Here is a 21,527-nt window from a genome sequence, read left to right as displayed (position 1 = left end):
TTCCTCTTTATAATTTACCTCCACCGCTTCAGGTAGCCTTAGTTGGTGTATCAGTTTCCTAGGGCTGCTGTAACAAAGTACAAGTTGAGTGGCTTAAAACAACAGAAATGTATTCTTCACAGTTCTGGAGACTAGAAGTCTGAAATCAAGGTATCTACAGGGCCATGCTCTCTCTGAAGACTCTAGGCTTTGAAGAATCCTTCCTTACCTCTTCCTGATCCTGGTGGTTGCTGGCAATCTTTGTTATTCCTTGGTTATAGCAGCATCATTCCAATCTCTGTTTCCATCTTTCACATAGCCTTCTTCCTTCTGAGTGTCTATGTCTCCAAATCTCCCCCTTCTTATAAAGACCCCAGTCATTGGATTTAGGACCTATCTTTTTTTCTTTTTTTGGTAAATATAAAATTTATAAAAGTGTATCACGTGACCATGGGAACATAGAGTCCAAAATCTGTAGGGCAGGCTGTGAAGCTGACGATTCCAATGGAGGGTCTGGACGAAGTCCACGAAGCAGGAAGAGAGCTTGTCTCTTCTGAATGCTCCTTAACAGGCTTCCAGTGATTAGGTTAAGCATCACTCATTAAAGAAGACACTCCCCTTGGCTGATTACAAATGGAATCAGCTGTGGATTCAGCCGACGTGATCATGATTTAATTCTATGAAATGTCCTCATAGCAACAGACAGGCCAGAACTTGCCCAACCAGATAAACAGGTACCACCACTTGGCCAAGTTGACACATGAACCCGACCATGACAGAACCCAGCTGGAGGTTGGGAGTTTTTGGAAAGGAATCATCGTGCATGGAACCTTTGTAGAATCTCAGATAGAGCTCAGGTGTTCTTTAGGGTTGGCAGAAATGGTCTTGGTAATTCTCTAAGACATCTTTGTACAAATATCTGGGCAGGACCCATGAATAGAACAAATAGGAATTCACATTTGTTCTAAGAAAAATCTATCATTTCTTTCCTGAGTTCCCTGAAGCCATAAGTCATGACCTTTATAATCAGGAGAAGCCATCAGTCCTTCTGGGGTGCCATCTGGAGGACTATCAATTTCTGCAAAGCAGTCCTCATTGAAGTTCTCTGATTGGAAAATGTACAATAGCTTTTTAACTTCTCCTCTGATTGCCTCTGTAGTCTGTGGGATCTAGACCTACATCTGAGTTCTAAAGGCTCCTAACCTGAATCAACATAACCAAGGGAGCCTCCTTAGAGAGTCTACCATGCCCAACAATTCCACAAACTCACATGAGAATGCCATTCCTTGAATTATCGACTTAAAACACTGTTAGGACCTATCCTTAATCCAGTTTGACCTCATCTTAACTTGATAATATCTGCAAAGCTGCTATTTCCAAATTGGGTCACATTCATAAGTACCTAGGGTTAGGACTTCAACTAGTGTTTTTTTGGAGACGCAATTCAACCCATAATACTTGGAAGTTAAGTAGGAGGTATGAGGGAAGAAATGGAGGAAACCAGGTTGAGGTCAAAATGAATCACCCAATACAGTATTCTAATACTTGGTACTAATCTCTTACAGAACAATGACATACACCTTAGCAACCTGTGAGAGCCAGTTCTTATGACCATGTATTTCCTATTATTTGAAATTATGACTTATTTTCTCAGTATATTTTTTTGCTATTTTTATCTCATTGTTTTCTATCCTCCTGCTGGTCCTCCTTCATTTTTTTTTGGCGGGGGCGGAGGAGGGGGGCATGGTCCTGGAATTGAACCCTCTTCCATTTTTTTTTTAATGTTAACTAATGTGAGTTCTTTATTCTTTCTAAATGTGAGGCATTGGAAAGTAAAATGAGTAATAACTATAAAATTACTAACATGACACTGAAAATCTAAAGAGAATGCAGCCAGAAACTCCACAATAAACTTAGATTACTATAAAGAATATTCCACATAAAACCTCCACTGTTCTTTGACTCAGGGAGGCACTCTTTTTAGGAGTAAATATTGAGGTTATTTCATTTTCCACTAAACCATCTCAAGAAATACTCCAATTGGAAAAGCAACCAAATGTGAAAAGTTATCCAAGAGAAAAAATAAACAGAATTTACACTAACGTAAAAAGTAAAAATTTTCCCTCAGATAATTTCTTTGTTCTCTAGTCCCTTTAAGAAACCAATAAAAAATCTTACCTTGACGGATTTTTGTTTGGCTTTGACAAGTAACACAACTTTTGTGAACTGAAAGTAAAAGTTTGCTTTAATTTTGCTTATTGGTCCTATACCATCTATCAACCTATAAATTTACTTCCCTTTACAAATATAAATGGTTTGTACAATTATTATCAGTTAAGTATTTTTCCAACCTCTGGGATTAAATCCTAATCCTGTATTTTAGTTTCATGTATTAATCTGCATAATATGCACATCTTAATATTTAAGGAAGATGGTAAACTTTCCTTCAGGTCTTTTAAGTGGGGCAAACACTTCACAAAACTTACTGATGCTTCTTTCTGAGGATGAGGTAACAAGAACTTGGGCAAATGAAAAGTAAAGCCTGCATGGGCACTGGAGATGAGGCCTAAGGTGCTCTGATTTGTTCTCTGCCATTCTTTTAGGCCACAATGGAAAACTGGAACTATTAGAAAGCCTGAAAACATGTTCCAAACCCACATTCTATAGCATTTTAGTAGGTGTCTTTAAAGCATTTTAAGAAAAACTACTAATTGCCCACCTACCCTTTCACAACAGCTCCAAAGAAAAGGCTCTGCTTTTTTCAATTCCATCTTGTTAACGTTTATACTTTTTATTAACCAGGGTGAAGCGCTTTAGACAGTTTAAACAGTGCAAACTGCATTTTTTTCCCTCTCAAAGCAGGTTCTTCATGTAGACATTTTCATCTTTATTACCAAGGTTTCCCCTTTCTGCATCTTGTTCTGAACGATGAACAAAGCCTGGGTGGTATGTTTCAGAAGATAAACTGCAGCATGAAGACCCCTATATTCACCCAGACAGTATGCACCTTTCGCCATATATGCCCCATTCCAGATAATGCCTTGGCAAAGCATTTCTTGTCCTGAGTAACAAGTACAGCTCGACCTGTCCCAGGTCTACAGACGTGGCTCATTTCCCATAGGCATGCTGAATATAGGTTCCAATTTCTCTTCTAGGAGCCCATCCTTTTTCCAAATGGCATATCTGTTACAATAATAGCCACCAAGCCAGTTCTCAATAGTAGATTGCAGATATTCCATTGGATAACATCTATAGGCAACCCCCAGGATGGTTTATTTTCTTTAACTTGGTTCTTGGTCAATAAAGATGAGATGTTATTTGCTGCTCTGTTCACAGTCAATAGATTATTATCACCAGCAATATGGTAACAGACCATTCAGTTGCCCCCTCTGTTGATATTGCCCCTGTTCTATTATATTAGAAGGTTGAGGAGCATAGAGCCTGAGCATCCCATGGGCAAGAGTAGATCTAAGAGTTGTAGGTCCAAAAGGTGTGATATTTCTTCGGTGGAGACTCTCTTCTAAGTCCACAACAATTGCATTATCAGGGATATTCAAAAGAACCTCCACATCAAAGTCGGTCATGTCAGCCTTTCACTTAAAATAATCTTGAACAGCACCCTCAAAATCTCTTGCAGCCTCATTTGAGGTAAAGCAATGTTTCTCTCCTGCCCTGCTGCATGTGACTCTAAACTTCAGCACTTGAGGCTCAGTTTCTCTTGAACTTCCATCAGTCTCATCTTTGGAAGATGCCAAATCGTCATCTACTAATGTTGACATTTCCTCTCTGATGGCTGGATTTTCACAATAGTCTAAAATATGTGCATCTAAGGAGCTGTTAGTGGATTCTTTAACATCTCTCTCATCTATTTTGTCTCCTTGTCCACTATCAATCTTCCTTTTATTTGAATTACAATTTACTTATGCTTCTTTTTTTTTTTTCTTCTTGAAACTGGTGTTGATTTTCCATACTTTCAAAGGATCTGACCATGGAAGCTTCCCAGCCAAGTCTTCGAAATCCTTTAGAATTTTTTCCTTTGTTTCTTTGAACTGGTAATCTTTAAATTCTTTAACAACCACAAATAAGTTATCAACTGATCTCAGATAATGGACCTGAGTCAGACTTTCCACTGAAATGTAAAAATATATCTTGCCCTGGTCTTTGCTGATTTTGCATGATGATCCCAATTTCTCTCTCACTTCATCTGCAGCTGTTTGCTCAAAACCAGCAGGTATGGTGGCTCCAATGGTGGATTGGAGATGCTCAGACTCACTTCTGAGGCCACATTCTGCCACCTGTAGAGACTGCTGGTTCACAGTAAGGTTCACATCCAAGAGCTGGTTAGTGGCTTCTTGAATGTCTGACATGTTGGCAGTGCCTCCAAGATTCCTAATATAGTCTCTTTAAATAGTCGTGAATATATCTCCATCTTCTAAATAAGGCAGTGGAAGCCTTGTAAAAGTAGGTACACCGCTCGAGGTCACGGAGCCAATTGGTGGCGCAGGCTCCCCACTGAGGGGAAAATGGAGACGAGTACCTCGGAAGAGGATAAATAAAGACCCTGTAGATGCAGTGAGAAAAGCTCCGACAATCGACCGGACTGGTCCAAACTGGTGCCCACCTGCCATAATATGCTGTGGCCCCTAGCTGGGAAGCAGTCGCAAGGTGAAGGTCTACCCTCCGTGAGCACTGGGATATGCCCCGCTCCCCCTGGCTGAATTAACATTTATTTTTATTGTGAAAAATAACATATGTACAAAAAAGCAATAAATTTCCAAGTACATTTTCAACAAGCAGTTATACAACAGATTGTAAAGTTTAGTATGGGTTACAGTTTCACGATTTTTCATTATTTCTTTAGCTGCTCCAAGACACTTCTTTGGCAGATCTTTCCTTTCTGAGAATCCTCACCTGCTCTCTAGAGAGTGCTCAGCTCCACTCCCAGGTATTGCTAACCCCGACGCCAGGAATCCTACTCCATATATATATTTTTTTTGCATGGGCAGGCACCGGGAATCGAACCCGGGTCCTCTGGCATGACAGGCAAACATTCTTGCCTGCTGAGCCACTGTGGCCGGCCCGTCTACTCTATTTTTAATAATAGATCTCAGAAATGTGTGGTGAAGAAATTATTTTTAAAATTAAAATTTAAGGTGTGCCATGTAGGACCTAAGCTCTGTGGAGGAAATCTTATGAAAGCTTCATAATTACTGTATGATATACATAATTCTGATAATGAAGCTGGTTTGATATGAGAAAAAATATCTAAATTTAAATAAATACATTTTTAAACCAGGAAATAAGAAATAGATTTGAAAAAGTGAACACAGGCATTCTACAAATTTCAAAGGATGAGAAAAATGTTCCCCAAAAATGACTCAAGTAACTAATAGTATGTATATAACTTTTCCCCATCTAAGACTCGAAGGAAATCATTAACTCCACACATGATACTATTAAAGTGATTAAAATGTCCTTCTCCACTAGCTATGGCATTCATTCCTCTGTAAATTAATCTTAGTACATTCAGATATTACTTAGGTAAATACATTTAGTAACTCTTCCTAGCCTCAAAGATGAAAGAAATTATTTCAGGACATAATTAAAATACCAGGGAAAAGTAATCATCTTTTCAAAAATATACTTCCGACCTTAAAAGGGCCCCCTTGTTAGGACTATTAATAAAATCTCTAATGGCCTCAAGTAGTTTTAATGTATGAAAAAGAAATCAAACCATTGTATATATGTTTACTAATACTACAATTAAAAAAAGGGTAAAAAGTTAACCTGTAGAATAAACTAACTGTAATTATTATATAGAGCTTTGTGTTCAATTTTTAAACTTATTGTTATAAAATATAGTCATACTTCTAATACAGCCTACTATTTCTGATTATTTATTACAGCAGTTTTCTCAAGGCCAAATAATGTGAATGACAACAACAATCCTTTCAACAATGGGATGCTCTATTCATTTTATAAGTTTCAAGTGGGCTATGTAAACAGTCACCTTTTTGGACCTAAAATTTAATTAGAAAATTATAATGCATATATAGATTTTTATAAAAATTACAGTTTTGCCCCTATTTTAAAAGCACAGTATCCCCATCTCTTTCTTTTACAAAGCCTGTCTATCATAGGGACAAGAATACATCAGTAAGAGAAACTTAATGAATTTTTTGTTAAGAAGCATTTGATTGATTGAAATGTACTAAAAATTAAACTTTAGTTGCACTGTGTATAAAACATGTGAATCACCTAAGCAAGTGATTCTTAACCTTTGTGAGGGCTCGTTCTTCTGAGAAGATGGTATAGATTGTTGAGAAAAAGACAATTTGGGAGCATACAATTTCAAGTGGTTCACCAGAAACATCTATGTCCCCCAGGTTAAAATGCCTGCAGTTCAGATAAATTTCTACTTTTATTTCAGGATATTGTCTCTGCCTGGGTTTTTACATTTCCTCATGGTTAATGAATAAAGAAATACTTTTGTGTGCATTTTGGCTACCTTATTAACAATGTTTCCATCATTTGAAGAGACTGAAGTAGAAGAGTTGAAGAGGGAACAGTTGCTGGGATTGGTTTGGTTTAGTGGACTGTGCAAGGGTATAGTTAGTCCTTCAAGAAGTGAACAGTTGGGAGACTACATCTCCAAAGCAAAAAAGGCCTGAGAGATATTATGCTGGTATCTAACATATTATGCTGGGAACTAGGGTTTAGAGAACTGTTATTCCAGATCTGGTGCAACTACTCTTCCTGGGAGAAAAGGGAAACCACATTTCACTGCCTTGGGTCAAATGTGTAGCCTCATATTTTTGGTTCAGTCTGAAGATACTAGATTAGCTCTAACCATTGAATTATAATAAATTTATAACTCTTGAATGTGTACTTATTAAAAAATGGGATAGTACTTCTAAATCTGAGTAAATGCCATAAATGGTTAAGAAGGTAGGAACCATGTCTTACCAATATTTATTGCTTGGGACACAAGACGTTTAATATATGTTTGCTGAATAAATAAATAAAATGGAAGAAATGCAACTTAGTTCAAGTGCTAGTTTCACTGGATATCAAATACCTTCTTGAGTGATTTCCTTTACAGGCAAACTTTATTCTTGGATACAACACAGTTCCTAGAGACTGTATTGCAAAGCATAATCCTGACAGCACATGAATTCAACGGTTCAAAAATATTAAGTCATATGGTGGAAAGTAGTTAATGAGCACCTAATGCCACCAGAAGTATAGGTCTTCAGTGGGTTGTGCAGACTCAACAAGAATGAAATACAGGGCAGAGGAAACCTAGGTTATCTGGGTAGTTGCCTTAACACTACTCCTTTACCCTGATAGCTCTTGGTTTTCTTTTTGCAAAGTAAGATAGGACTATGTTGGACTATACTAGTTTCACAAATTTACTTTAAATAGAAAACCCTTCCCCTACTCTCACTACCCCAAAAAAGAAATCTTGAGAGAGACTGCAGTACATAAAATAGACATAGCTGAAATGCTTTGCATGAAATTGGCCTTTCTAGTTCACCTCCCTTGGTCCAATCCCCATAGGTGCCTCCTAGGTACCATAGGGTTCTCTGAAACACAGTTTAAAAATATGCTGGATTAGATTTCACTATGCTTTCTACTATAACATTCTACAACTCTACAATTTTATTAGTGGTAACATGCAAAGTGACAAAAAAAAAGTAAAGACTTAGTTGTATTTTATATGGGCTGAACTAACATACATTTTTAGACAAAGGCCAAAAGAACAACAGTTTAATTGAAGCTAACAGTAATTCTTATCCTCTAATGGGCTTTCATGACTGCTAAATAGACATTTAACTCATTTCTGGTTGATTATCATGTTTTGAACAGAAATTATACCAAACATTTTTCTCAAATGCTTAGCCTCACTTCCGTTCTTTTAGCAGATAACCTGAATATGTTCTTTGCAGAGCATACAAATACCACTGATGCAAGCTCTTTTTTTTTTTTTTTTCGTTTCTTTTTTTTTTTTTTCTTTTTTAATTTTTTTTATTAACGGAAAGAAAAAAAAAAGAAATTAACACAACATTTAGAAATCATACCGTTCTACCTATGCACTCAGTAATTCTTTTTTTTTTAATTTTTTTTATTAATCAAAAAAAAGAAAAGAAATTAACACAACATTTAGAAATCATTCCATTCTACAAATGCACTCAGTAATTCTTAGTATCATCACATAGATGTATGATCATCATTTCTTAGTACATTTGCATCGATTTAGGAAAAGAACTAGCAAAACAGCAGAAAAAGATATAGAATGTTAATATAGAGAAGAGAATTAAAATAATAATACTAATAATATATATATATATAAAAGGGAAAAAGAAAAAAAACAAAAACAAAAGATACAAACACACAAACAAACAAACAAAAAACCATATTTCAGGTGCAGCTTCATTCAGTGTTCCAACATAGTTACATTACACTTAGGTATTATTGTGCTGTCCATTTTTGAGTTTTTGTATCTAGTCCTGTTGCACAGTCTGTATCCCTTCAGCTCCAATTACCCATTATCTTACCCTGTTTCTAACTCCTGCTGGTCTCTGTTACCAATGATATATTCCAAACTGATTCTCGAATGTCGGTTCACATCAGTGGGACCATACAGTATTTGTCCTTTAGTTTTGGGCTAGACTCACTCAGCATAATGTTCTCTAGGTCCATCCATGTTATTACATGCTTCATAAGTTTAGTCTGTCTTAAAGCTGCATAATATTCCATCGTAGGTATACGCCACAGTTTGTTTAGCCACTCGTCTGTTGATGGACATTTTGGCTGTTTCCATCTCTTTGCAATTGTAGATAATGCTGCTATAAACACTGGTGTGCAAATGTCCGTCTGTGTCTTTGCCCTTAAGTCCTTTGAGTAGATACCTAGCAGTGGTATTGCTGGGTCGTAATCCATTCTGCCAGTCTATGTCTTTGATTGGGAAATTCAGACCATTAACTTTTAGTGTTATTACTGTTTGGATAATATTTTCCTCTACCATTTTGGCTTTTGTATTATATATATCATATCTGATTTTCCTTCTTTCTACACTTTACTCCATACCTCTCTCTTCTGTCTTTTCGTATCTGACTCTAGTACTCCCTTTAGTATTTCTTGCAGAGCTGGTCTCTTGGTCACAAATTCTCTCAGTGACTTTTTGTCTATAAATGTTTTAATTTCTCCTTCATTTTTGAAGGACAATTTTGCTGGATATAGGAGTCTTGGTTGGCAGTTTTTCTCTTTTAGTAATTTAAATATATCATCCCACTGTCTTCTAACTTCCATGTTTTCTGCTGAGAAATCTACACATAGTCTTATTGGGTTTCCCTTGTATGTGACAGATTGTTTTTCTCTTGCTGCTTTCAAGATCCTCTCTTTCTCTTTGACCTCTGACATTCTAACTAGTAAGTGTCTTGGAGAACGCCTATTTGGGTCTATTCTCTTTGGGGTGCGCTGCACTTCTTGGATCTGCAAATTTAGGTCTTTCATAAGAGTTGGGAAATTTTCAGTGATAATTTCTTCCATTAGTTTTTCTCCTCCTTTTCCCTTCTCTTCTCCTTCTGGGACACCCACAACACGTATATTTGTGCGCTTCATATTGTCATTCAGTTCCCTGATCCCCTGCTCAAGTTTTTCCATTCTTTTCCCTATAGTTTCTGTTTCTTTTTGGAATTCAGATGTTCCATCCTCCAGTTCACTAATTGTAGCTTCTGTCTCTTTAGATCTACCATTGTAGGTATCCATTGGTTTTTCCATTTTTTCTTCTTTGTCCTTCACTCCCATAAGTTCTGTGATTTGTTTTTTCAGATTTTCTATTTCTTCTTTTTGTTCAGCCCATGTCTTCTTCATGTCCTCCCTCAATTTATTGATTTGGTTTTTGAAGAATTTTTCCATTTCTGTTCGTATATTCAGCATTAGTTGTCTCAGCTCCTGTATCTCATTTGAACTATTGGTTTGTTCCTTTGACTGTGCCATATCTTCAATTTTCCGAGCGTCATCCATTATTTTCTGCTGGTGTCTGGGCATTTGATCAGATTTCCCTGGGTGTGGGACCCAGCTGGTTGAAAGGTTTTTCTGTGAAATCTCTGGGCTCTGTTTTTCTTTTCCTGCCCAGTAGGTGGCGCTTGTGGCGCTCGTCTGTCTGCACGGCAGTCGGCCCGGGAAACCGCGCGTGGAGGCGGGGGTCGCTGGCTGCCTCGGCTTGGGAGAGTGCCGGTCCTAATTGCCCAGCTGGCCCGAAACGCCAAGCGTGATGGGAGGGCCCCGCTATCCAATGTTCCCAGTCAGACCGGGGAGCCACGTGCGTGGAGGGGACCCCAGTCGCCAGCCGCCCCGGCCGGGAAAACGCGCGCCCCTTGGGTATCTCACCGCAGCAGATTCTCCCTGCCCGTTCAGCTGTTCCAGAATGGGGTACGCTGTCTTTTTGGTCTCTGTTGTGACTCCGGGAGCTGTTTCGTGTTGTTTCTGTTTCTTTAGTTGCTTTTCTGGAGGAGGAACTAAGACCTGCGCGTCTTACTAAGCCGCCATCTTCTCCCTGATGCAAGCTCTTTTGATTTTCCTCTTCTTTACTTCAAAATGTCTTTCAGTTTCTCTCTAATCCTTTCCTTTTCTCTTATGATAAAGGAAGAAATGTTCCTTGTTTTTCTCTAAATTAATCTCCTATTTGTTGTTTCATTTCTTCTCAACTCTTTTGGGATTTGCTCTATTAATCATTACCACTCTTGCTTACATATTTCACCTATCCTTTTTTTAAGCTCCTTCACATCATAAATATATAGAAGTCTCTTCATTTCTTAAAACCAATACTCTATTTCTTCCTCAAAAGAGTAGTAGGCACATAACTCTTCATTCACTCGTTCCATTATCTTTAATTATTTATTTTTAAATTTTGAACACCTACTATGTGTCAGGTACTGTGCTAGGCCCTAGAGTTTAATAGCAAATAAGAAAGATGTAGTTTCTACACGCATGATATTTATTAAAGCAGTTTGATTTCTGTATCCTGGCTTCTACCCCCACTCCAATTTACAGCATTTGTTATTAACATTGGTGACATGCCGTCTTCTTCAATTCATACAAATAATGAAGTCAGGATAAAATCTAAGTTACTAAGGGTGCCTTGCCAATGATCAGAGCTTTCTCAAAAAAAGCTCACAGGTATTGCAAGAGCCAAAAATTTTCAAGGCAAAGGATCAGAGATTTAAAAAAAAGTCAACAATCAAGACTAAAAGAATAAGGGCACAAGAAAACTAACTTCAGAGTAGAAAGGAGAGGGTTTTAATTTTTTCTTTCCTTTTTGTTCTTATAGGAGACAAGAGATGTGATGACAAAAGAACATTAGAAACAAAAGCTGAAGTATAATGAAAAGGAGAGACAGTTATGAAATTTGGTAACCGAGGGAGGGATATTCTTGCTTGAAAATCAAAGCAGATTACTGCTCCTGCTTATATTTATTTGAAGTGCCTTTGTACTTCAACACTTTGAATTGTGCTTTGTCACTGCTGAGAACTAAACTGTTCAGGACTTTAGATACCCAGTCACTATAGCAGGCAGGGTAGGGACTGCTTCTTGAACTCTTGAAAGCTTCTAATATAGTACGGAAACTACAAAATTACATATAATTATAAGTATTTTTGAATTTAAGAACCAGTTAATTTAGAAAAATAATCTTATTACTCTGGTAAATGTCACTATTAAAGACCAAGAAACAACTCCTTTCCTGCAGTTTGGATTCAGGGCTTTTGTTCCACAAATATCATTAATTTCTGGCAGAATGAGGACAGGATATACATGTAACTTTCAAACACTGCCTACTGAGTTAAAGGAAGGGGTGATATTAAAAAAAAAAATGTGTGTGTGTATATATATATGTATATACATACATCTAATAAATAAAATGTAATATAAAAAAGAAAACTGTAGGCTTAATATAAAGTCTTTTGCAACTAAGTGATTTACATATCATTGTTATAATACAAAAGATGAAGTATAAAATTCAACTTTCTCCAAAATAAACTTCGAAAGTCTTTGTTCCTTAAAAAACTACACAAAAATTTTTAATTCACAGGTTAACCTTTACCTCTGACTTAAATGGGTTGCAAAGTTAAATTCTCAATAAATTTCTAGTCCCCTAAGCTATTATATCCTTAAGAACTGAAACTTGAAAAAAAAAAGAACTGAAATTTGCTTAAAGTAGGTGAAATATAAAGCCTAATATAGAAGAATTTGCCAAAAGGGAAAAAAACAAAATAGGGAATTCTTAAAAAACGAAGCAGAGGGACTTCAAGGGAGATGGCAGAATAAGATAATTTGACCTGCTCCAAGGAATGACTAGAGAAGTGAAAGACAAACAAGCAAGCAGGACAGCAGTTCCAGGGTGCGAGTGACCTGAGAGCATTTTCTACACTAAACAGGGAAGTCCTGGATGAAAAAGCTGAGGAACTGAGAGGCAGAAAAAGGGGTGTGTGGGCTCCGTTGGGATTCCATGAGAGACAAGAGGCTGTGCCCAGCAAAGGGCCTGCCCCTGCAGTTAACTAAGGATATCAGCCCTCTCAGCTCCACAGCCAGAAGCTCTCCTGGGGATGTACAAGCAGGTAATCTTTCCCTGCTCACAGAGAACATTCAGATAGTGCACAGGGTCTACTGCTCCACTTTCCATATAGAGGCCAGAAGGCTTTAGAAATGCACAGTCAGGGATGTGGGGATAAGGAAGAGAGCCATGCTGTGCCTCTAGCCCTCATGCCCAGAAACAATGCACACTAGTGTCCTGTCCCCTTGCCCCCGTGCACATGTACCCACCTTTCAGCACCCTGCACACCCACTCATCTTGGGCCCAGTGTGCCCTCTTGGACACCTGCTCCCTCCCACCCTACGCACCTCATGCCCTGCATCCTGGCCCTCTATGCACCCATGCTGCCCCCTGAAATGTGCTCAAACACGCACACATCCACACCTAGCCTTGCCCAGTACTGCCAAGTCACCACACCGTGCCCCCATCCCATTCCCTGCACCCACCCCCTGCCCTGACCCCTGTGCTTTGTGCCCCATGCCACACCCAGTACCAGCACTCAGTGCATATGACGCCTCCTACGCCATACCCCTCACCCAGCCTCATCCTCTGTGCTACACATAACCGGCAGGCATTTCCATGTAGGCTGTGGACAGGGGCAGCTAACATACCTAGTCACACAACCCAATATCATTCCTAATGGGACTCTGAGGCCACCAGTTTCACTGGGCCCACAAGCAGAATCTCCACTGAGGTGAACACTGCCTATATCCCCTACTACACTCAGTCCTGGGGGTGGAGGCTTTCAACATGCATGAAGACCAGCAGACCTGGATGTTATTGAACAGGGAGAGGTGAGTCTGGGGGAAAGAGGAGGCCCAAGAGCACCATCTGCTGGGAGGAAATGGAAAGTAAAATCAGGCAAACTATCTGTCTAGCTCCAAACAGATCCTCAAGTAGAACTGCATCCACTACATGAGGACTGGGCTATGGTTTGGTGAGGAATTACTGATGAACCAAGAGCAAAAGGAAATCTTCCACGCAAATTCAAGCAAATACTAACCCTTAAACAACTGAGGGAAATCAACTTTCAAAATAGTACTATTAAGATAACCAAATGCGGGCGGGCCGCGGTGGCTCAGCGGGCAAAGTGCTTGCCTGCTGTGCCGGAGGACCTCGGTTCGATTCCCGGCCCCAGCCCATGTAGCAAAAAAGCGGAGGAACAAAAATACAATAAAACAAGAAAATGTTTAAAAGTTGTTTCCCTTTCTTCCTCCCTTCCTTCCTTCTATCCTTCCTTCCTTCTCTCTCTGTCTTTCCTTTAAAAAAAAAAAAAAAAAAAAAAAAAAAAAAAAAAAAGATAACCAAATGCCTCAAATCCAACAGAAAATCATAAAGCATATGAAGATGCAGGCAGATATAACCCAGTCAAAGGACCAAATTGAAACAATAGAGTAGACACAGATTTTGGAACAACTAATCAAAGATGTTCATACAATTCTCCTAAATAAATTTAATGGTTTGGATAACAACAGAAGGGGTGTCATGAAGACATTAGATGAGGCAAAATAAGCCAGAAACTAAAGAGCAATTATTGTATGATCTTACTTAGAAAATACTTATAAGCTCTTATAAGCAGTCACATTTAAGCTGGAGTGGTAACTGTTATTTCTGGATTTTGAGAGGCTATTTTATATATGTTCAATCTTATATTTAGAGTTAAGAATGAAGCTGATCAGGTCAGGATTAAGGTAGTTTAGAATATTGGGGTGAGAAAGACATTGTCTATATTTTAGAACCTCATCTACTCTTTGAGACCAAAGAAAGAAAGGTTTATTTTGTCTAGAACCTAAATTTTCTGTAGCACATAATCTAACTCAACCTGTCTGGAAAGATCATTTAAACAATCCAAACACAGGGAGGATAGAACAAGAATGAAGGCCTTATCCTGTATAGCTTAATGTAATGCCTGGATACATCCCAGAGTATATTAAGCAGATAATCAAAGTTCCTCCAGGGATGGGGAAAAAAAAGTGAAACTATTAAATTTTACCACCAGGGAAACTATGGATACTGTGTCAAACATTAGAGACACATAAATCAATAGGCCAAGCCCCTGATCTTGAGGCTTGCTCTCGTGAAGCTTATGTATGTAGTGGAGAAGCTTAGTCTACCTATAGCTATGCCTAAGAGTTACTTTCAGAGGACCTCTTCTGTTACTCATACGTGGCCTCTCTCTAAGTACAACTCTGCAAGTGAAATAACTGCCCTTCCCTCTACGTGGAACATAACATCCAGGGGTGAAAGTCTCCCTAGTGGTGTGGGAGATGACTCTCAGGGATGAGTCTGACCCTGGCACCATGGGATGAACAATGCCATCCTGACCAAAAGGGGGAGGAAAGTAACAACTAAGGTATCACTGCCTGAGAGAGTTCAAACAGAGTTGAGAGACTACTCTGGAGGCACCCTAATGCAAGATTCATTAGACATTGCTACCTACCATAGCTTGCCACACCCCAACCAAAACCATTCCAGCCAACCTTAAAGAACATCTAGGGCACTATACAAGATTTTACAAAGGTTCCATGCACTAGGGTAAGTTTCCAGAAACCTACAATGTCCACATGGGTTCCTGGACAAGATAAGTCCTGAAACACAGAGGGGCCAGCCTCTGGAGAACATCAACTAGTTCCATCCCCATACTCTATATTATTGACAGCCCCTTCCAACATGAAAAAGTTAGAATGGGCATAGCCCAATTACCCCTAAAGAGTGAGAGAAAGATCAAAGGTGATGGTGGAGTTATATAGACAAGATAGGGTTTAACAAATGCGTATGATTACTGAATCATTACATTGATATTTCTTTTAGTCACCAGTATTTTAGAACAGCTAGAAGTAAAAACCTAAAATGGTGGAATTGTAACCCATACCAAACTCTGAAATCTGTTCTACAACTAATTATTGTGCTGTGCTTTGAAATTTATTGCTTTTTAGATATATGCTATTTTTCACAAAAAAAAGAAAAAAAAATTTTTTCTAGACTGCAGTGTTTTGGTGCACCTAAAAGGGAAAATTTGAAATAGTGGAATGGTAACCCATAACAAACTCTGAAATCTGTTCTGCATCTACTTATTGAAGTATACTTTGAAATAACTGCCATTTTTTCTTTTCTTTATATATATATATTTAACAATAAAAACATTTAAAAAAGAAGATATTAGATGGGCATAAAGAAGAATTTGAAGGAATAAAGAAAAACAGCAGATATCACAGAGATTAAAGATGCTGTAGACAAAATTAAAAAGGTACTAGAGACATACAACAGCAAATTTGAAGAGGCAGAAGAAAGAATAAGTAAAGTAGAGGACAGGACAGCTGAATTCAAATGCATGAAAGAACAAATAGCAAAAAAGATGGAAAAATTTAAATTTGATCTCAGGGACATGATGGACAGCATGAACTACACAAATATAAAAATCACTATTGTCCGAGGTGGAGAAGAGAAAAGTAAAGGGCTAGGAAGATTAGTTGAGGAGATAATGGTGGAAAACTTCTCAAGCATTATGAAAGTCATAAAAATTCAAATCAAAGAAGCCCAACTAACCCCCGATAGAATAAATTCAAAAGGCCTACTCCAAGACACATAAAAATCAGTCTGTCAAATGGTGAAGAGAAGCAGAAAGTCCTAAAAGCAGCACGAAAACAGCAATTCACCACTTACAAGGGAAATCATACAAGACTGAGTTCAGACTACTCAACGGGCACCAAGGAGGTGAGGAGGCAGTGGAATGATATATTTAAGATGCTAAAAGAGAATGATTTCCAGTCAAAAATTCTTTATCCAGTCAAACTGTCCTTCAAAAATGAGGAAGAGATTAAAATTTTCATAACCAGACAAATGCTGAGAGAATTTGTCTGCAAGAGACCTACCCTACAAGAAATATTAAAGGAAGTTCTGTCAGCTGAAAAAAAAAAAGACAGGAGAGGAAGGTCTGGAGAAGGGTACTGAACTGAAGAGTACCAGTAAGGGTAACTTAAAGGATAAAAAGAGAAAGGCCAGCCTCTCCAGAATATCAGCTAGTTCCATCTCTGTACCCCATATTATTGATAATCTTTTCCAACATGAAAAGGTTAGACTGTGCATAGCCCATATGCCCTTAAAGAGTGAGAGAAAGATCAAAGGTGATGGTGGAGTTAAACAGAGAAGGTAGGGTTTAACAAATGAGTATGAGTACTGAATCAGTATATTAATATTTGTTTTAGTCCCCAGTACCTTAGAGTAGCTAGAAATAAAAACCTAAAATTGTGGAATTGTAACCCATACTAAATTTATTTCTTTTTTGTATATATGCTTTTTTCACAAAAAAGAAAAAAAAAAGGGGAGAGTCTAATAGAGAAGATAGGATTAAACCAATGAATATGACTGCTGAATCAATATATTGATATTTCTTTTGGTCTCCAGTGTCTTGGAGCAGTTAGAAGAAAACATGAAAAACTGTGGAATTGCAACCCATACCAAATGTACTTGGAAATTTCTTGCTTTTTATATAAACATACATATATGTGTATGTGTATATATATATATATATATATATATATGTATGTATTTAGGCAAGAAGAGAAAAATAAATCTTATAAAAGACAATAAAAAAAAAAATTACACACCATGACCAAGTGGAGTTAACACCAGGAATGCAAGGGTGGTTCAACACTAGAAGATCAATCAATTTAATACAGCACATTAGCAAATCAAAAGAGAAAAAATACATAATCATATAGATGCTAGAAAAGCATCTGACAAATTTCAGTGTCCTTTTCTGATAAAAACACTTTGAAAGGTAGGAATTGAGGGAAATTTCTTGAATATGATAAAGGGCACATATGAAAGACCCATAGCCAGCATTGCATTCAGAGAGAAACTAAAAGCCGTCTTCTGGAGATCAGGAAGGACACAAGGATGCCCTCTATCACTACTATTATTTAACATTGTACTAGACGTTCTAGCTAGAGCAATCAGGTAAGAAAAATGAATAAAAGGTATCCGAATTGAAAAGGAAGAAGTAAAACTTTCATCATTTGCAGATGACATGGTACTATATGTGAGAAATCCTGAGAAACATATGACAAAATTTCTTGAGCTAATAAACAAATTCAGAAAAGTGGTGGGATTCAAGAACAAATCTTGTTCTGTTTTTATTTTTATTTATTTCTTTTTCTGAATAGATGCAAATGTTCCAAGAAATGATCATGATGATGAATATGCAACTATGTGATGATATTGTGAATTACTGATTATACATGTAAAATGGAATGATCAAAATAGGAACATTTGCGTTCATTTGGTGTGTTTTTGGTATTTAAAAAAATAAAATAAAAAAATTATTAAAAAAACCCTCAGAGTTGGAGTTTTGCAGCTCTGAAAGTCAGCATTGCCACATACAACAATCATTAAAGAAACTGAAAAGAGATCAGGCTTCAATTAGAGATAAGAACAAGCCAATTGGTTGGGACTAAGGTAAATCAATACAGAGGTAAGCATGACATTGTCGATATTTTAGAACTTCACCTACTGTATGAGACCAAAGGAAGACAGATTTAGGTCGTCTGAAACCTAAAATTTTCTGTAGTACATAATTTAACTCAATCTGCCTGTATAGCTCATATAAACAACCTAAACACATGGAACCCAGAATGGGAACGAGGGCTTGTAATTCTGTACAGCTTAATCTAATACCTGGATACATTCAAAAGTATGTTGAGTAGACAATTAAAAAGTATTGGCAAAGTCCCTTAAAGGACTGGAGAAAAAATATGGAACTGTTAAGCTTTACCACTGGAGAAACCCCTGAAAATGTCTCAAACATTAGGGACCCCCAAGTCAATAGGCCAAACCCTTGATCTTGAGTCTTGCTTTGTGAAGCCTATTTATGTAGCAGAGAAGCTAAGTCTACCTATAGTTATGCCTAAGAAGTACTTCCAGAAAATCTCTTTTGTTGCTCAGATGTGGATTCTCTCTCTCTCTCTCTCTCTAAGACCAACTCTGAAAGTAAAATTATTACCCTCCCCGCTACATGTGACATGACATCCAGGGTAAAAGTCTCCCTGGCAATGTGGGACATGACTCCTAGGGATAAGCCTGGCCCTGGCACCATGGGATAAACAATGTCTTCCTGATCAAAAGGGGGGAAAAGAAACGTAATAAAATAAGGTAGCAGTGACTAAGAGAGTTCAAATAGAGTGGAGAGGCTATTCTAGAGGTTACTCTTGTGCTAGTTTCAACTAGATAATGCTAATTACCAGGGTTTGCCAAACTCCAACCAAAACTTATTCTGGTCAATCAATCCTAAAGAACACATAGGCTTTATCTGAGATTCCATAAAAGTTTTAAAATACTAAGATTACTTTTCAGCAACCAACAACCTCCAGATGGGTTCCTAAGCCAGATAAGTCCTGAAACGCAGAGGGGGCAGCCTCTTCAAGAATATCAACTAGTTCTATCCCCCTAACACGTATTATCAACACCTCTTTCCAACAAGAAAAAGTTAGACGGACACAGCCCAAATACCCCTAAAGGTTGGGGGAAGGATCAAAGGAGAAGGAGGAGTTATAACAGAGAAAATAAGATTTAACAAATGAGAAGACAGCTGAATTATTAAATCGATATTTCTTCCCATCTTCAGTATCTTGGAGCAGCTAGAAGGAAAAACCTAAAATTGTGTAACTACAACCCATACCAAATCTAAAATCTGTTCTAACTTGCTACAATGTACTTTGAAATTTATTGCTTTTTTGTATATATGCTATATTTCATAATTAAAAATGTTTTTTAAAAAACAAAGAATAAAATAGGAAATTTCATTTTGTCTTTCAAAGATTAAAAAGTTAATACATCTCCTTCAGACTGCTCACCCAAATCAATGATTCATAAGTGGGTGACTGTGTCACTGAAAGGCAGTCAGAAAGAGACTGGAATTTCAAAGCAAGTATTTTACACAACTGGTGGAATTTTTCATTACCAAAGTCAAGGATTTCATTTCTAAAATTTCTTCCATAAAGTACTTCCACTGAATGTATACAGATACTGAGAGCATGGTTTTTACTAAATCTACATTAGGTATCCAGCTAGAAAACATGGAGGAACAATCCTAGAATACATGAGCGACACTAATTTCAGAAAAGGAGAATACAACTTGAGATATGGCTGTTAATGGTAAACTTAGGATTCCTGAATGAAACTTATATGGTAAATTCATAGTACTTTTTCCTTAATAAGTTAGAGGAGCAACCTGATAATATTAACATTCTCACACAGATTATAAATTCACTAGAAACAACCATATGCATATTAGTTGTTTTAATGAATTAAAAAATATTTATCGAATTAACAGCAAATACTTAAAATGTCTAATAGCCCAACCATTCACCTTCTATACCAAATGGAGGAAATGGAATATTAAAAAAAAAATAAACATAAAATGATATATCTCTATTCTATTTGATGAAGCATATTTAATCAAAGAATATGCTAGTTCAAATAATTTGATCATTTAAAATAATAGTTTTTTAACTAATTGGACTTAAAATTATCAGTGTATTGGTATGATTTCTGCTGCATAAATCTGGTATCTAATCCCATGAAATTCTATTTATGTGCAAGGGATTTGGATAATATATTCAAAGTAATTAGTTTCTAGGGGAAATATTATGAAAGAAAGCAGGACTTAAAAAAATACTGAAAATCAAATACAATTGTTACTTACAATTAGCTGTTTCAATCCAACAAAAGACTGCTCTACTGAATTGGCCTTTAAAACTTGTCTTTTTGCTGCAGCTTGTTCACCCAGGAAGCGAAGCATTAAGTCTTTAACTGCATCTCCCTTGAAAGAATATAAAAAAATATGTCAAGACAATAAAATGTTAATTAAACTCAGTAACCAGAACCCATAACCAGCCCAAATCACTTTTTTATCCATTGGTTTATGGAGGACAAAAAGTGGTTATAGTATAGTAAAACTTCAATTAACCAGAAGCAAAATTACCATAATTATGAATAAAATGTATATCTTAAAAATTGCTCTTCATTTTGAAGAGGAAATGGTAAATAATCACTACCTTTACCAAGCTTAAAGTATGAGGCAAAACTAAGCTCTGGCGGAGAAGAATGACTTCTGGTAGAATGGCTTCTGGTGGCCTTAGGGGGGATTCCATGAGTTTGAAGTGATAAATAGCCAGGCTAAAGAACATTAAAAGCAGAATTTGAAGTCAGTTACTTTAAAGGTTAAGAGAAAGAAAAGCAAAGAGGAGGGGAAAGGGGTGCTATTTTAAGGTTAAGGGAAAGAAGAGATGAACCAATGACCTGGAATGTTCAGGGAAAACTCTCTTAAACTGGTGTGAAACATGAGAATATTCCAAAGCAAGAAACCCAGGCTTTTAACATTTATAAGCTAATATAATTCCCCTTGGCCTATGGAGAAAGCCAAAACTGGAAGTTACCAATTTCAATGACATATGAGAACAGGTTCTCATCATGCTAATGCACTAAGAAAGCTGTAAAGATCTGCAAGTTTATGTACTATGCTGGTAACTGTACCTCAAGGCTGTAGGAAGAATCCTAGAAATAAGGGAAGTATTCTGTAGATGTAAGGCATGCAAGTGTATCAGCATGAAAAACATCTCTTTAAGGTACAGAGCCCACTGCTCTGTGGCTGACCTGTCAAGGAGACGTGGCAATGCAGAGGCAACACAGCATTTTCATAAAGGTATTCACGTACCAAGAGGAATTTGTCAGAGTGGCGGGAGGACAAATAGCTGTGACATGAAGGGAACTCTGAAACAGCTATCTCCCTTTCTTACCACTGCTAGGAAGGGTGCGGGGGTTGGGTGGCTGCTCTGAGGTTCCTGAAATGCATGGTGACAGGGCTCAGAGGCAACCCAGTGTCAGCCTGCCCTTCCTATGACATGCGGCTCTAAGCTTCCAGCATGTCATACAGGGCATACAGGGCACTGCACAA

General features: G+C 37.5%; 1 protein-coding gene and 1 pseudogene across 6 annotated transcripts in view; both read right to left on the bottom strand.

Annotated features, from left to right (window-relative positions):
- The window catches only part of TRAPPC12 (trafficking protein particle complex subunit 12), a 186,796-nt gene that overhangs the window by 123,100 nt on the left and 42,169 nt on the right, over window positions 1-21,527 (bottom strand). For all 6 annotated transcript variants that reach the window (XM_077153078.1, XM_077153081.1, XM_077153082.1 and 3 more), the window contains one exon: window positions 20,277-20,393. In XM_077153078.1, the coding sequence (XP_077009193.1) occupies window positions 20,277-20,393 (117 nt within the window). The remainder of the gene's footprint in view (window positions 1-20,276; window positions 20,394-21,527) is intronic.
- On the bottom strand, window positions 7-4,454 carry LOC143677278 (tRNA (guanine(6)-N(2))-methyltransferase THUMP3 pseudogene; annotated as a pseudogene).

Source organism: Tamandua tetradactyla, chromosome 3 (assembly GCF_023851605.1).
Source record: "Tamandua tetradactyla isolate mTamTet1 chromosome 3, mTamTet1.pri, whole genome shotgun sequence".
In the NCBI taxonomy this organism is placed as follows: Eukaryota; Metazoa; Chordata; class Mammalia; order Pilosa; family Myrmecophagidae; genus Tamandua; species Tamandua tetradactyla.
Note: the sequence above shows the minus strand (reverse complement) of the source record. Positions and strands in the feature narration are given on the sequence as shown.